The 13,832-nt window shown below is 41.5% G+C and overlaps 1 protein-coding gene across 1 annotated transcript in view; it reads left to right on the top strand.

Annotated features, from left to right (window-relative positions):
• Positions 1-9,509: 9,509 nt before the first annotated feature.
• ticrr (TopBP1-interacting, checkpoint, and replication regulator) overlaps positions 9,510-13,832 on the top strand; it is a 28,100-nt gene continuing 23,777 nt past the window's right edge. Inside the window, exons 1-6 of the mRNA XM_084334641.1 lie at positions 9,510-10,070; positions 10,470-10,991; positions 11,301-11,568; positions 11,862-12,091; positions 12,286-12,535; positions 12,995-13,139. Of these exons, the coding sequence (XP_084190767.1) occupies positions 9,942-10,070; positions 10,470-10,991; positions 11,301-11,568; positions 11,862-12,091; positions 12,286-12,535; positions 12,995-13,139 (1,544 nt within the window). The 5' untranslated portion in view covers positions 9,510-9,941. The remainder of the gene's footprint in view (positions 10,071-10,469; positions 10,992-11,300; positions 11,569-11,861; positions 12,092-12,285; positions 12,536-12,994; positions 13,140-13,832) is intronic.

Genomic DNA, 13,832 nt, shown 5'->3' with positions numbered 1-13,832 from the left:
ACACTGTGACCTCATTTTGTTCTTCTAATTTACATGCTATACTATGTTATTTGATACTATCTTGTCTAGCACAGTCTCTGGAGCGTAACAGTAAGAAGCATTTTGTATGAAAGTATTCTGTACTTCTGTATGACAACTATTAAAGAAACTTGAAACTTGAAACTTGAAACTTATCGCTGTCTCTCTCCTCACTCGCACACACACACACACACACACACACACACACACACACACACACACACACACACACACACACACAAAATTTCACTGGTCTGGGATCAGTCTGACTGGTGCGATAAGTTGTTTATTTTCTAGAGATAAATACTGATTTTCTTTTGCCTCTAATTTCGACAGCATCCAGCCGTCCCAATGGCCCGACAATGTTAGTTTCATTTCTTTTTATTTTAAATAAAAAAAAAGACTGTCCTCGGAAGCATCGTGTTACACCTTACATGATGATTTTGTCATGGCAGCAAAATAACAACTACAAAATACATGAAAGTAATTAGAAATGGAAATACTGCCCCACACACAGACACACAGACGCACACACACACACACGCCATTGTTTACCCAGCACACTTGAAGAACTGTCACACTCACGCACTTTACGGAACATGATGGTCTGTATACTGTTCTTTGTGACAATACAACTATGGGACATTTACTGTACGTCACCAGGCTCTGCTGGGGGGGGGGGGGGGGGGGGGGGGGGGGGGGGGGCAAAGAAAGAGTGTTGTTGGGGTGACAGATTGTCTGCTCTGCCTGGTTCATGCCTCCACTCTCTCCCCCTGGCAGCCTACTTTCCATACTGTTGCTGTGGGGATGAGGAGGAGGAGTGAAGAGTTATAACAGAGGGAGTCTGAGAGAAGTGAACCTCTCAGACTGGTTTATACTGACCGCCAGGGACGTGCACAGGACTTTAGAGGGGCAGGTGCTCAAAGGCTGAAAAGGGCACTACACTTGTGTGTATATATTAACCGAGCGCGCGCGAGCGCAATTTTTAAGGGCCCTTTTCTGGTGGGGGGCCCCCTTTTTATGCTTTTTGGGGGGTTTTGGTGATCAAATATTGAATATTGAACTATAATAATCAGTGCAGGAGCTCACTTATCCTTGAAAGACACTTTTATCACTGACTTAAAAGGCCCATATATCTCCATAAATGTTCAGGGGGGAGGGAATAAGTGCTTACCCTACAGACCCCAAGAAGTGCTGTATATTCTGTATTGTTTAATATAAATGCATTTTTTATTCCAATCCCGATTTGTATTTGAGATTCCCAAATCCCATCGGACTTGACTTCTTCGTGTCCCTCAATGAGTGTAATAGCAGCATTCAACAGCGGTTTCTATCATGATCATCATCACCACCCACGCTATGCATAAAATATATAGGTCCGCGGAGAGGCACGCTGAGGAGGCCGTGCAAACTGCAATGGAATATGGGGCATCTCTCTCTCTTTACCTAATATTTTGATTCTATCCTGACATTTTTCAGTTGGAAGGGCAGTCTATATGCGTAACGGTAAGACATTTTTTTTTCTTCTTTTTTTCAAAAAGGTCACTTTTTTGATGATGCTCAAAAAGGCAGGTGCTCAGGCACCCCTTGGCCTCTATGTATGCCCGTGCCTGCTGACCGCCACACCGGTGTCGCTTTAACAGACCCAGCACACAGCAGCCATTTTGACCTGTCATAGATGGGTAAACAAAGCGGTAACGGAAAAGGAATATTTTATATTCTATATATACAGACGGGTGACAAATTAAAGGGAAAATGTGAGTGAATGAGTGGAGAAACATAAGGAATGTAGATGCTTCCATCCAAGTGTTACTGCACGATACAATAATAAATGTACATCTTATCACGCTCTGTAGCATGTTTAAAATGCGGCGTAGGCGTTGACCTTGATTTTGTATCAAGGTGGCAAGAGGGAAAGGAAAAACAAGTGACTTTTGGCTGCTGTGAAAAGGGTCTATTCTTACAATCAAATCCAAGCCAAAAGTTGTGATTCATAAATAAGTCATAAATAAGTCACACAATCTGAGGTCATAAATGTTCTCCCAATTTTCTGTGATACAGTAAAGGTTTCAAGTTTCTTCAAGTTTCTTTAATAGTTGTCATACAGAAGTACAGAATACTTTTATACAAAATGCTTCTTACTGTTACGCTCCAGAGACTGTGCAAGACAAGTGTGAAATAAAATAACATAGTATAGCATGTAAATTAGAAGTAAAAAAATGAGGTCACAGTGTTCAATATAGACATATGTACAATGTTCGATGCAGAGTAGACGTAACTGAGTTACCATATAATATACAATACTGTGTAGTGTACTAATATACAATACTATATAGTGCAAGGCAGAAATAGGATGAGGTGCAATTTAGGTACAATTTAAAGTAGGTGTACGAGTTAAGGCTAAGACATACTGTATTTCTGTCATTCTAAAAGTATGGATGCTATAGGTATAAATGTAATCTGTTTGTATCATAATCTTTCAAATGAAGGTAGGTGGAAGATAAACTCAAAGAACATTTAGATAAATGACATTTAGATAAACATTTAGATAAATATCTTGTGTCAAAATAAAGCTGATTTATTTTCCACATAATCTCACACACATCCAAAAACGTCAGTGACTGGTCACATTCAGAGGTGAATCCTTGTATTGTGTTAATTACAGCTCCATGAAAGGATGTAGCTGTGAGGGCTGCAGGTGTTTGAGTCACTAGCAGATTATAGGGACTCTTAAAGTTAATCGTACATAAATAACCACTAAACTGCTCATGCAGACAACAGAGGTTTTATAGAGAAACAGAAATAAGCCATGAAGGCTCCTGAAATTTACGTTCATATAAAGAACATACATTTGTCAAAAAGGACAATAAACCTCCACTAAAGGAGTAAATGAATTGTAGCAGGACTAATGACAGATGTAAGACAAAAGAAACCTGTCATGAAAAAGAAAGACACTACAATCAAACGCTCAGCTCGAAACAGCTTCTCAAAAACAAAATGCTAAATAAAGCCAGTAGTCTAAAACAACAACAGCTACAGAGAATAGCTACCTAAATGCTCAACTACCCCAAAACATCAGGGAAGCCAACTCGCTAGACATCTTTAAAAGACAGCTTAAAACCTATCTCTTTGCTCAGGCATTTCACTGATAGTTATCTGCTACCACCTAGTGGCAAGAGGAAACATCAGGGATATCCTGACACAACTTGTATTTATTCTTACCCTGCCTACTCTTTTACACTGCCTATCAAACTCATGTGTCGGTTATTGCACTTTTTACTTCTTACTGATGACTATTTTTAAACTGAATCACTTTAAACTATTCTTATTTATTGCTAGATCCAAATGTGAAACACTGCGGGTTGTGACGCACACACACACAGTCACACACACACAGTCACACACACACACACACACACAATCACACACAAACACACACACACACCGACATACACACATACACACACACACACAGACACACACACCGACATACACACACACACACACACACACACACACACAGTCACACACAGACACACACACACCGAGTTGTAGTAGCGTTGTAGTTGTAGATCTAGGTTAACTGTGTCCTGGTAGAGTAGATCTAGGTTAACTGTGTCCTGGAGTGGTAGTTGTAGAGTAGATCTAGGTTAACTGTGTCCTGGAGTAGAGTAGTAGTAGTTGTAGATCTAGGTTAACTGTGTCCTGGTAGAGTAGATCTAGGTTAACTGTGTCCTGGAGTGGTAGTTGTAGAGTAGATCTAGGTTAACTGTGTCCTGGAGTAGAGTAGTAGTAGTTGTAGCGTTGTAGTTGTAGATCTAGGTTAACTGTGTCCTGGTAGTTGTAGAGTAGTAGTAGATCTAGGTTAACTGTGTCCTGGTAGAGTAGTAGTAGTTGTAGCGTTGTAGTTGTAGATCTAGGTTAACTGTGTCCTGGTAGTTGTAGAGTAGTAGTAGCTGTAGTAGTAGTAGATCTAGGTTAACTATGTCCTGGAGTGGTAGTTGTAGAGTAGAGTAGATCTAGGTTAACTGTGTCCTGGAGTGGTAGTTGTAGAGTAGTAGTAGCTGAAGTACAACCACACACACACACACACAACACAATAAACACACATACACACTAAACAACGATGCATACAGGATTATTTATGACTATTTTTAAACTGAATCATTTTATTCTTATTATTTGCTAGATCCAAATGTGAAACACTGTGATTATTTGTTCATGAACTACAGGAGTATTCCTAATGTGAAACACTGTGATTTGCCATATCTTGCTATGCTCGCTCATGCCTGTATTTTTTATGTCCGTTCTATTTTATAATTTTTTGACTATTTTTAAACTGAATCATTTTAAACTATTTTTTACTATTTGTGTTACTGAAAACTGTAAGCGGAGAGCCTATTGGGATGCTAGATCCTAATGTGAAACACTGTGATTCTACCCGTCTATCTTTTTATGCTCGCTTATGCCTGTATTTTTTACTGTTGTGAAGCACTTTGAACTGCAACCTCTGTATGAAAAGTGCTATACAAATAAAGTTATTATTATTATTATTATTATTAACAGAGCATAGAACAACACACAACTGACTTATTGAAAGCCTGATCTCAAGGATAGCCTACACAAAGGAGAATGATGAGAAAGCAACTAACCCTGTGAGATTCAAGCTTAAATAGGCCCAGCCACAATTAGGCACAGCTGCACTGTTTAACTAATGAATGTGTGCAAAACTGTTTAGAGTTTAGTGTGTGAGATGTGCAAAACAAATTAGCATTTTCTCTTTTTTGGTGAAGTGCCCATAAATGTCCCATGCCACATTTCTATATTCTATATAAACTCTAGTCTATGTTTTATAGTACAAGAGCCCAGTACTGTATATGCTATAAGCTACATTCTGAATAGGAAGTCAATATATGCCAGCCATCGTAGTATATCTTTAATGTAGCAAAGATTTATTTTAGTCATGAACTTGGCCTCAACCACCCTTGGTCTCATCTTGATTGATATTTTAAAGTCTTGTCTCGACTGAGGTGGTCTTGGTCTTGTCTCGACTGAGGTGGTCTTGGTCTTGTCTCGACTGAGGTGGTCTTGGTCTTGTCTCGACTGAGGTGGTCTTGGTCTTGTCTCGACTGAGGTGGTCTTGGTCTTGTCTTGACTCAGGTGGTCTTGGTCTTGTCTCAACTGAAGTAGTTTTGACCACAATACTGTGTAGAAATACATGTTGGACCTTAGTATGCCTGTCTATTTTGTCATCACTGCTGTGAAGCACTTTGGGCTGCAATTCTTGTATGAAATGTACTATACAAATAAAGGTTATTATTATTATTATTATTATTAGTAGTTAAAGCCCCAATCCAGAATTATTTGGACTGTATGAATGTGAGTTATATTCATGTGTGTTCTTGAAGAGGTCGCTTTGTAAATGGAAAATAACCATTTTGAAATGTTCTTAACCCACTGCAAATCTGAATATATATCCGTCTTATTTCAGTATTTACAAATATTACCAAACGTTTACAGCCACAACATAAACAATACAAATAGAACAGAGTCAGTCATCTATAGAGAATGAAAACATGTCCTTCTTTGTTTTTGTCTTGGAGGTGGGGCTGCCAGTTTGTTTATGTTTGGATTACAGGGCTTTTATATAGTCAGTGTTTTGGAGCAAACAGGTAAGTTGTTTGTTGTTGCTTTATGTAATGATGGTCTGTTCTCTTACATAAAGAAGGTTAGTGGTGTCAGGTGACAGGAGGAACACACATGTAGTCACACAGGTGTTCTCAGGTAGAACACTCCAACCCATATGGAGGTGCAGTCTGACGTCAGTTTGGACCGCCCGCAAGGTCCACCCGTTTAGGGATTTATCATTGGGAAAATGGATTATCGGCTATTGTAACAATTCTGCCTCATGAACATTGGAAAGCATTCCATTTTTGCACAAAATAAGTTCCCTTCTATCACTAACATTATTGTTTAAGCATTTTTGGTAAAATTCTGCGATTTTCTTTTACGATTAATTGCGAATATTTTCATGTTGAGCTATAGATTGTGGATGAATACGCAAGTCTTTGGGTTTTGAAAAGCGCTTTATAAACTAAATGTATTATTATTATTATTATTATTATTATTATTATTATTATTATTATTATTATTATTATTATTAGAAAGGTACACCATGCAAATGTTCATGCTTTATTTGTTTTAAACGAGACGATGTAGAAATGGGCAATGAGGAAATACGTTGCAATTTTGCGAGGTGGACCGGTCGGAAACAGCAATGACGTAACCACTACACCTCCCTATTAAGATCCATCCAGATGTATTTTTTAAACCTTTAAAGGGGACATATTGTAGTCCTTTTCAACAAGTTAATATAGGTATTTATACCATGGCCTGGGTGAATACTTTTTTTTTACTGGCAGGTGTGCGTTAAAGCCGTTTAACACATTGGGTGCCATGCCCCTTCCGGGAAGTGCATAGGCCTTGCCGCCCATTAACCCCATGTAAGCGTTCACCTTGTTTGTAGAGCTAAACCTATATTTTATATTATAGCTATGGATCTTTTTCATCTATACATTTCCGTTTTATACCGTGGTGAATATGAGTATAGTTTGAGTGATTCTGAGTAATCCCAGAAAAAGACGCGAAAACAGCGTTTTTGTGTAATTCAATAAACACGTTGCCATTCCTCGCTTGGATCAACAATCAATCTGAAATCAACGCTAGATTATCGGTATTAGCTTTCATCATGCACGCATGAAAGGGGGTTGGAGCGGGGCGCACCTCCGTGCCGTGATGTGACCAACGCCACATACACACACACACACACACACACACGCTTCGATCGCGGGCAAAAGAATATCGGATCAACGCAAGATTGGTAATATATAGTCCTTACCTTGTATCTGGTGTAGTGCAAAAAGAATAATCCAATTATCTGATCGCCATTCCAAATACTGGTCGCGGTAGTCTGTCCCACGTTATCCAGCATTGCACATGGACGGGCGGGCGGATGAACTCATCGAGGCAACCGTGGTGACCGATTGTCTTGCCGGAGTCTTTAGAACCCGCCACCACGCCGCAGCTCGGCCGAGAAAACAAACCACATCGTTTCAAATGGAGTGCAATACCGGCCGCAAGGCGTTAGGCGGCGGTATTGACCGTCTGCGATCTCAGACACATTCAGTACAGCATGCACGAGGTGCCTCGGTGGATTATGAATGACAATAGCGAATAAAAGGAAAACCAAGACAAAAACATTAGATCTACGTTTTCCGGCACTCAACCGCTGGGCCACAGAAACGTAAATCTATGTGAACGAACGGCAACCAATGTGTTAATGTACACGTAGTTCTCAAGATTAATCACCGGCGCTACCCAACCGTCACTTCATAATCCCAATCCCTTCCTAATTATTCCCAAACTAGTTTAGCTCAAAACCCCGTCCCCATCGTTACCATTCGCCCACCTGTCGTGGCCTCACTGTGGATCTGCTGGCCGTGCCTCAAAGAGGACCTAACCAGGACCTAACTCTGCTCTTATCTAGCAATGATTCTTTTTTAACAGTAATCTCTAGCTCTGTTGGTGAAGACGTCAATACAGTCTGAAGAGGGTATATAAAAGGCAATACTGTGACCCAGATAAGAAGGGCCAGTATTCATTGTGTTGTGTGGGAGAGGTCTTGGTAAATGGACTGCATTTATGTCGTGATTTGTCTAGTCTTCCGACCACTCAAAGTGCTTTACACCTGCGAGGCATGAGGGGAATAGGATGGGCTTCCCTATTTTCCTTCCTTTGATTCACTTGTTGTACAAGCTGGTTTTCAGTGAGCGAAACATGGGGTTAAGCATTGATTGATAACTGAGTGTGCATGTGTGTGTACGCTGGCGGCCGGAACCGATGACCTCCACAAGTTACCAGGCAGACATTGAAGATGGTGACGCACTGAGGGCCTAAAGGTTAAAGAAGCGGGTTTGTGACCGGAAGGTCACCGGTTCGATCCCCCGGACCGGCAGGAAAAATCTGGGCTGGGGAAGTGAATGAATAACTGTCTCCCATACCCTTAACACCAACCACTGAAGTGCCCGTGAGCAAGGTGTTAAACCCCCAACTGCTCCAGTAGAGTTGCTCAGTGGCCAATGGTGTCGACTGTGGTTGTACTGGGCAGCTCCCAGGTGTGAATGGACCTGTGTGAATGTGAAGCAGGGCGTAGCTGAAAAAGAGCATCCGTGCTCAGCGAACCTACCCTGGGTAAATAAAGGTTAAAATACAAATAAAAACTGATGGAGGTGGGGGGAAATGGATTGTATTTTGTAGTTTATCTTAATTTAATCATGTCTATTTTATTATCTATTCTATTATTATTTGTATTTTTTGCACAATCGAAGCGGGCATGGCCACCTTCATTTCACTATGTCTTGTGTACTGTATGTATGTGATGAATAAACCTCTTGAATCTTGTAATACAGACTGGAAATGGAACGAAAGCGGAACATACACTAGAACTCACAATCTGACAATCTCACACATTTATTAACTTGGCGATCATACAGCCTCATCCATAGTGGAAATAAGGGCAGCAGTAAGTGGTTGTTGTTATTACCACACCTTCAAATATTGGCTGGTTTTGTCATACGAGGACAATAGGCCCTCACCCAGCTGCTGTGTGTTTGGTGAGCTTGGCCTAGCCTCCAGAATGTCCCTGGAGTCTATACATGCAGTTTGGAGACAAAAGCAAAGTTGTGCCTACAGGATGATGTTGGGGTATTTTTTTTTCTTCTTTTAAGTCTGTAAACATGGTAACATCTGTAAGTGTAAACTGTACCTGAATACTTTTAGTTTACTTTTGGATTACTGAGTTACATTAACGACATATTCCAATACATCTTGATGACATCACACACATTACCCCCCTTTATAACGTTTTCAGTCAACCTTTTTGAGGTCCAAAGAGTCACTTCGAGGAACTTGGAAGGAATGGAGAAGGATACAGCACCCCTGGCTGGAGATCCTACGTACACACACACACACACTTGTTCTGATGCAAGTTATTATACACCATGACGTTTTCCCCATGAAACAGACGTTTTTATTCTTCTTATTATTACTAGTAGTAGTAGTGGGCCTACTCACTAAAATGCTTACGATATAACATCAGTTCTGACATAACAACAGAGCTGCTAAAGTTGTGGACCATCCGACACGCGCTTGTTGTTGTTAACCTCGTTCCCAGTTTTATCTCCTCCGTGTTGTTGTGCAGCTTTAAAACATTAAATGTAAGATACGCATGTCAATCAAAAGTCCTTGGCCTATCCGTTTGTCTAAAGATGAATGACGGGTACATTGGTCTAATCGGAAATTGCACAGAGAAACCACCCACTCGCATTTCTGACGAATGAAAGCGTTTGTTCCTTCCGCCTCCCACCAATCACGGCGAGGGGGTGGATCCTCATTCAAGGAGCGCGAACCGTTGAGGAGGAAGGACCGAGCTGTAAAATGGCGAATATGGTAGATTTTTAAATAACCCGTCCGTAACATTGTAATATTAAGTATAACAAACAGTGCAAGTCTTGTCTAAAGTAGTTCGAATACGCTTACATATCTTGGTCTAGGCGTCTGCCTGTGTCTAAGCCATAGATAACGTTACTAGAAGACAGAAATGGGAACCACTACCATGCTAACGGTACCTTGTAGTTAGCCTGTTTTAACTTTAGCTGTCATGCTAGGCGAGTTAGCACTTGCTACTTACTTGGCTTTACTAACTGTTACAGAAGGACATGTACAACATCCAACCGATAAAAAAATGTTAGCCAGGGTTTCCAACTGTTTCGTTGAGCAGATTAGGAACCATTCAGTCTCAACGGTGGACACAGTTTCTCAGCCTTTAACTCGTTAAATGGCTCTCTGGTGCCACTGTTCTCATTATGGCACTGCTCAACTTGGTGTTTGTCATCGATGTGAACTGCGGAGATGACATTGTTGGAATTCACCCAGTGAAACGAGGAATTCTACGAATTCTTCTGCACTTCGGCTACAAGTATGGGTTCGAGAAGGTATGTATATTCTCCCCCCCCCCCACCGTATGTATACTTCTCTCCCACCCACCCCCTCCTAATGTACAGTCCCCTCCACATCAACATAATATATACTCTGGCAGGATCTATGGGTAACAGTACTGTATATTTGCATATCGTATATGTCACAAATGTAACAGTACTATATACCTGTATTGTCATGTATGTCCCTCCCTATGCCATAAATGTCACAATGTCATATATGTTGTGTATGTCATAAATGTCACTATGAATTGAAAATGGGGGACCCTGATGTAAACAAGACAAACGTCTTTCTCTGATCTGCATCCCCTTAACAATTGTGTGTATTGAGCCGTACTGTATTGTACCCATTCTGCAATCTGTTAAATAAAGTTTTCATTCATTCATTCATTCAAGGTGCGCTGGGGTTACAAATTCTTCCAGTCGAAGACTGGCCGCAATGCTACACTCATATCCAGGGGCTCGGACTTCAAGGAGCTGCGAGATAAACCATTTGAGGACTTTGAGGTGGAATTTGAAGCCAAGTTGAGTGTGAAGGAGAACGAGTGCTCTGTTCAACAACGAAAGCAGCATCTTAGTCCTTGTGCTTCGGTTCAGAACGCGTTGAAGGAGGCTCTGCTGGACTTCCAGTGGGACCGGCCCGACATCACGTCTCCCACCAAACTGTCACTGAGACCCAGGAAGACGAGCCTAGCCGGCCAGGTCGGTGCTTCATCACGAGAGGACGATGCTTCAGGGAGAAATGTGTTGTTTGTTGTGTCAGAGTGTCCACACTCGGACGCAGAACTCGGAGATTACACATCTCTCCGGAGTCGTACTACAGATGTATCGGAACATATTCTGTCCAGGGGGCTTCAGGGAATGTTGGTCCAACGACAAGTTGTCCTGCACTGGGTCGACAGTAGTTCATACCTCCAGGTGAGTACTAAGCACTAAGTAGTTTAGTGGTAATAACAAGTAACAATAATAACACTAACAATATTATTAAAATAACACCAATCATGTGATCACTGATCTAAACATGTATATGGAAGCAACTGTTATGTTATATCCAATATGGAGAGTATATCTAATGTATATTTTATACGATGATGTACCGTTTGTAAACTCTGCTGATTGCAGTGTTTCTTTTATTTTCAGCTAACTCATTTTACAAATAAAGGAATGGTGCTACTGTTTCAACAGCTTGATACAAAACAACAATTTGGTTCTGTTGTCTTATTGCAGGTGATGAAATGTGAGGACCACCTTGGCTCTGAGAAGCTTTCGGAGGTACTAGGACAGGTGGGTGGTAGAGTTATTCCTATGCACGTTCTGTTGAAGATCTGCTGCTCTCGAAGACGGTCGTGTGTCAAGTCGGAGCAAGACTCTCTTTCTGCTGTCCTGGAGAGAGAGTCCTTTCCCCTGGAGTCGAGCGTTGGATACCTGCTGTCCTCCGAACAACACTATCGCCTGGCTTTTCCTGTCCTCGGAGGCGTCCTGCGATGGGGACAAGGTGGGTAACAATGGAAGTGAGCTGTTGAATGAAGAAGAAATGCTTTGCGATTCATATTCACAAATCGAAACTGAGCTTGATTAGTTGAGGGATGATTAGTATTCAAATAGTTCCCAGTGACTATTGGATAGCAATTTTGTGAGTTTTGGCCATCCCCTTTAAACCTGTACTGAAAACCAATTTCATCGGTCTAGTTTTGTGGTAATAAAATAATCTTGAACTTGAAATTATTGTCATCGGAAATACCGACTTCCATCATTCATGCATATTGTGTTGTTTTTGCACCAAACCAGGGGATGCCCCACAGAGCTGCAGTGTGTCTTTAGAGCCAGTGGTTCGTGGGCAACGGCTTCTTCCAGAGCCAGTGGAAGTATGTGTGAAGGGAGTGCTCCGGGGATGGGACGCCCGCTCGCTCACAGAGGCCTCAGAATCCTGGGTGATGCAGTGTCCCGGTAGTGCTGACCAGGGACAGGCTGCCTTCCAGCACCTCCTAATGGAGCTCTCCTCTCAGGGCCTGCGCATGGTGAGACATTCAATGTCATTCATGTGACGTACCCTACAGTGACATTGATGTCAATTATTTTTGCACATATTTAAACCGACACTGAAATTAGTCACGATTTCAATCCCTAATTAATGCTTTTCTGTACATTCAAATAAAAGGAATGTAATTTCAGTCAATACTAAGTCGCATCTGTTGCTTTCCCCCACACACAGTTTGCTGAAGTGAGTGACGGCGGCCTGGTCTGCTCAGCCATCCTCTCCCCACTGTCGGCCGTCACAGCTCTGATCACCAGCCTCCCGCCTGGAATCACCAGAGACCAGGAGCTGATGACCTCCGATACCATCACCCCCTCCACAGCCGACACCTCCACCGACCTGCCTGACGTGGTCAGCAGTGTCCTGGGAGTGATCTATGGCATCATGGAGGAGGAGGAGGAGGAGGAGGAGGAGGGCAGTGTAGCTGGTGAGGATGAGTAGTCGAACACAATGACCATTATTTGACTGATACTATGTTAAGGGAGACATTATGAATCCTTCAATATTTCCTGCTACGGGACGGGAGTGTTGCTGACATTAATAGTTAAAGACAGTATACATAGTATTTTCAGGTGGATATATTACACTCTAAATTAATAGGATTAACTTAACTGCAAATACATGGGCTGTCTGGAAAAAATAAACATTTTTGAATGGACTTGATGTTCTTAGTTGTGAGTGTTCAATTGTTATAACATACAATGTCACTTATACACATATTGCACAAAATTGCAGACTTGTGAATTGTGTTCTCTGATGGTAATCGATCTGAAGCCTTTAGCTGACTGAAAGCTATTCTGATAGGTGGGGGAGATGTTGTCATGTTATAGTGAAAATGCTGTGTCGATGTGAATACTTAGGACCTCTGATTGTTGTTATTACTCAGCCCAGCTAAAGGAGTGCCAAGTTCCTGAGTGGGCACAACAGGAGCTCAGTCTTTGGTCCAGCCCGCTAACAACTGGCCTGACGGAGTGTTGGTTTCCTCAATCGGACCAATCGGGAGTCAGCTCTCACTTAATGGAGTCAATGAGGTAAATAAAAAAAGATCTCATACTGAAACTGTACATCAGTGAACTAGTTACCTGCTCTAACATGCTAAAAATAAATGATTGGCAACTGTACGTGTTCTTGATTTTGAAGTTGTATTCAGCCCCATCATTGAATGGATACATAGGAATCACAGTCCAGAAATAGAAGACAGAAATGGCTTGAAGCAATGTTTCTCACAAGACACTCACTTGACTGCAGATTCAAAGGAACCTTGTTTGACAAATACTACAATCAGTGTATAGCAATGTGTGTAATGGTATGTGTATTCATCCTGCGACTTCACGGTACAGACGTCACGGTTCGGTGCATGCAGCCATACGATGAATACAGGGGGGACTATACGACACTAGGTGGAGCTAGGGTTGCACATTTTATAAAATAATGCTCAATATTTGTAGAGGCTTACTTTGATCTTTAACGTTGAATATTAAGCTTGTATTGACAAATTCAGATAAAACTCAAATTCAGATGATAAATAAAACGTTGAAGCTTGTAAAGGCAGGATGACAAACGGACCGAACAACTTAACACGCAATGTCTAGCGGCTCGGGTGTGCATATCTTGTAATACAATATATATATATATCGAATTAAAGCCCTATTTGTTGCCTGTCGATTGCCGTTTCAGGCGACAAAATCCATTCAGCGGTTCTCGAGTTACATGCCGATATGTGA

The sequence above is a fragment of the Notolepis coatsorum genome, assembly GCF_963971535.1.
Source record: "Notolepis coatsorum genome assembly, chromosome: 18".
Lineage (NCBI taxonomy): Eukaryota > Metazoa > Chordata > Actinopteri > Aulopiformes > Paralepididae > Notolepis > Notolepis coatsorum.
Note: the sequence above shows the minus strand (reverse complement) of the source record. Positions and strands in the feature narration are given on the sequence as shown.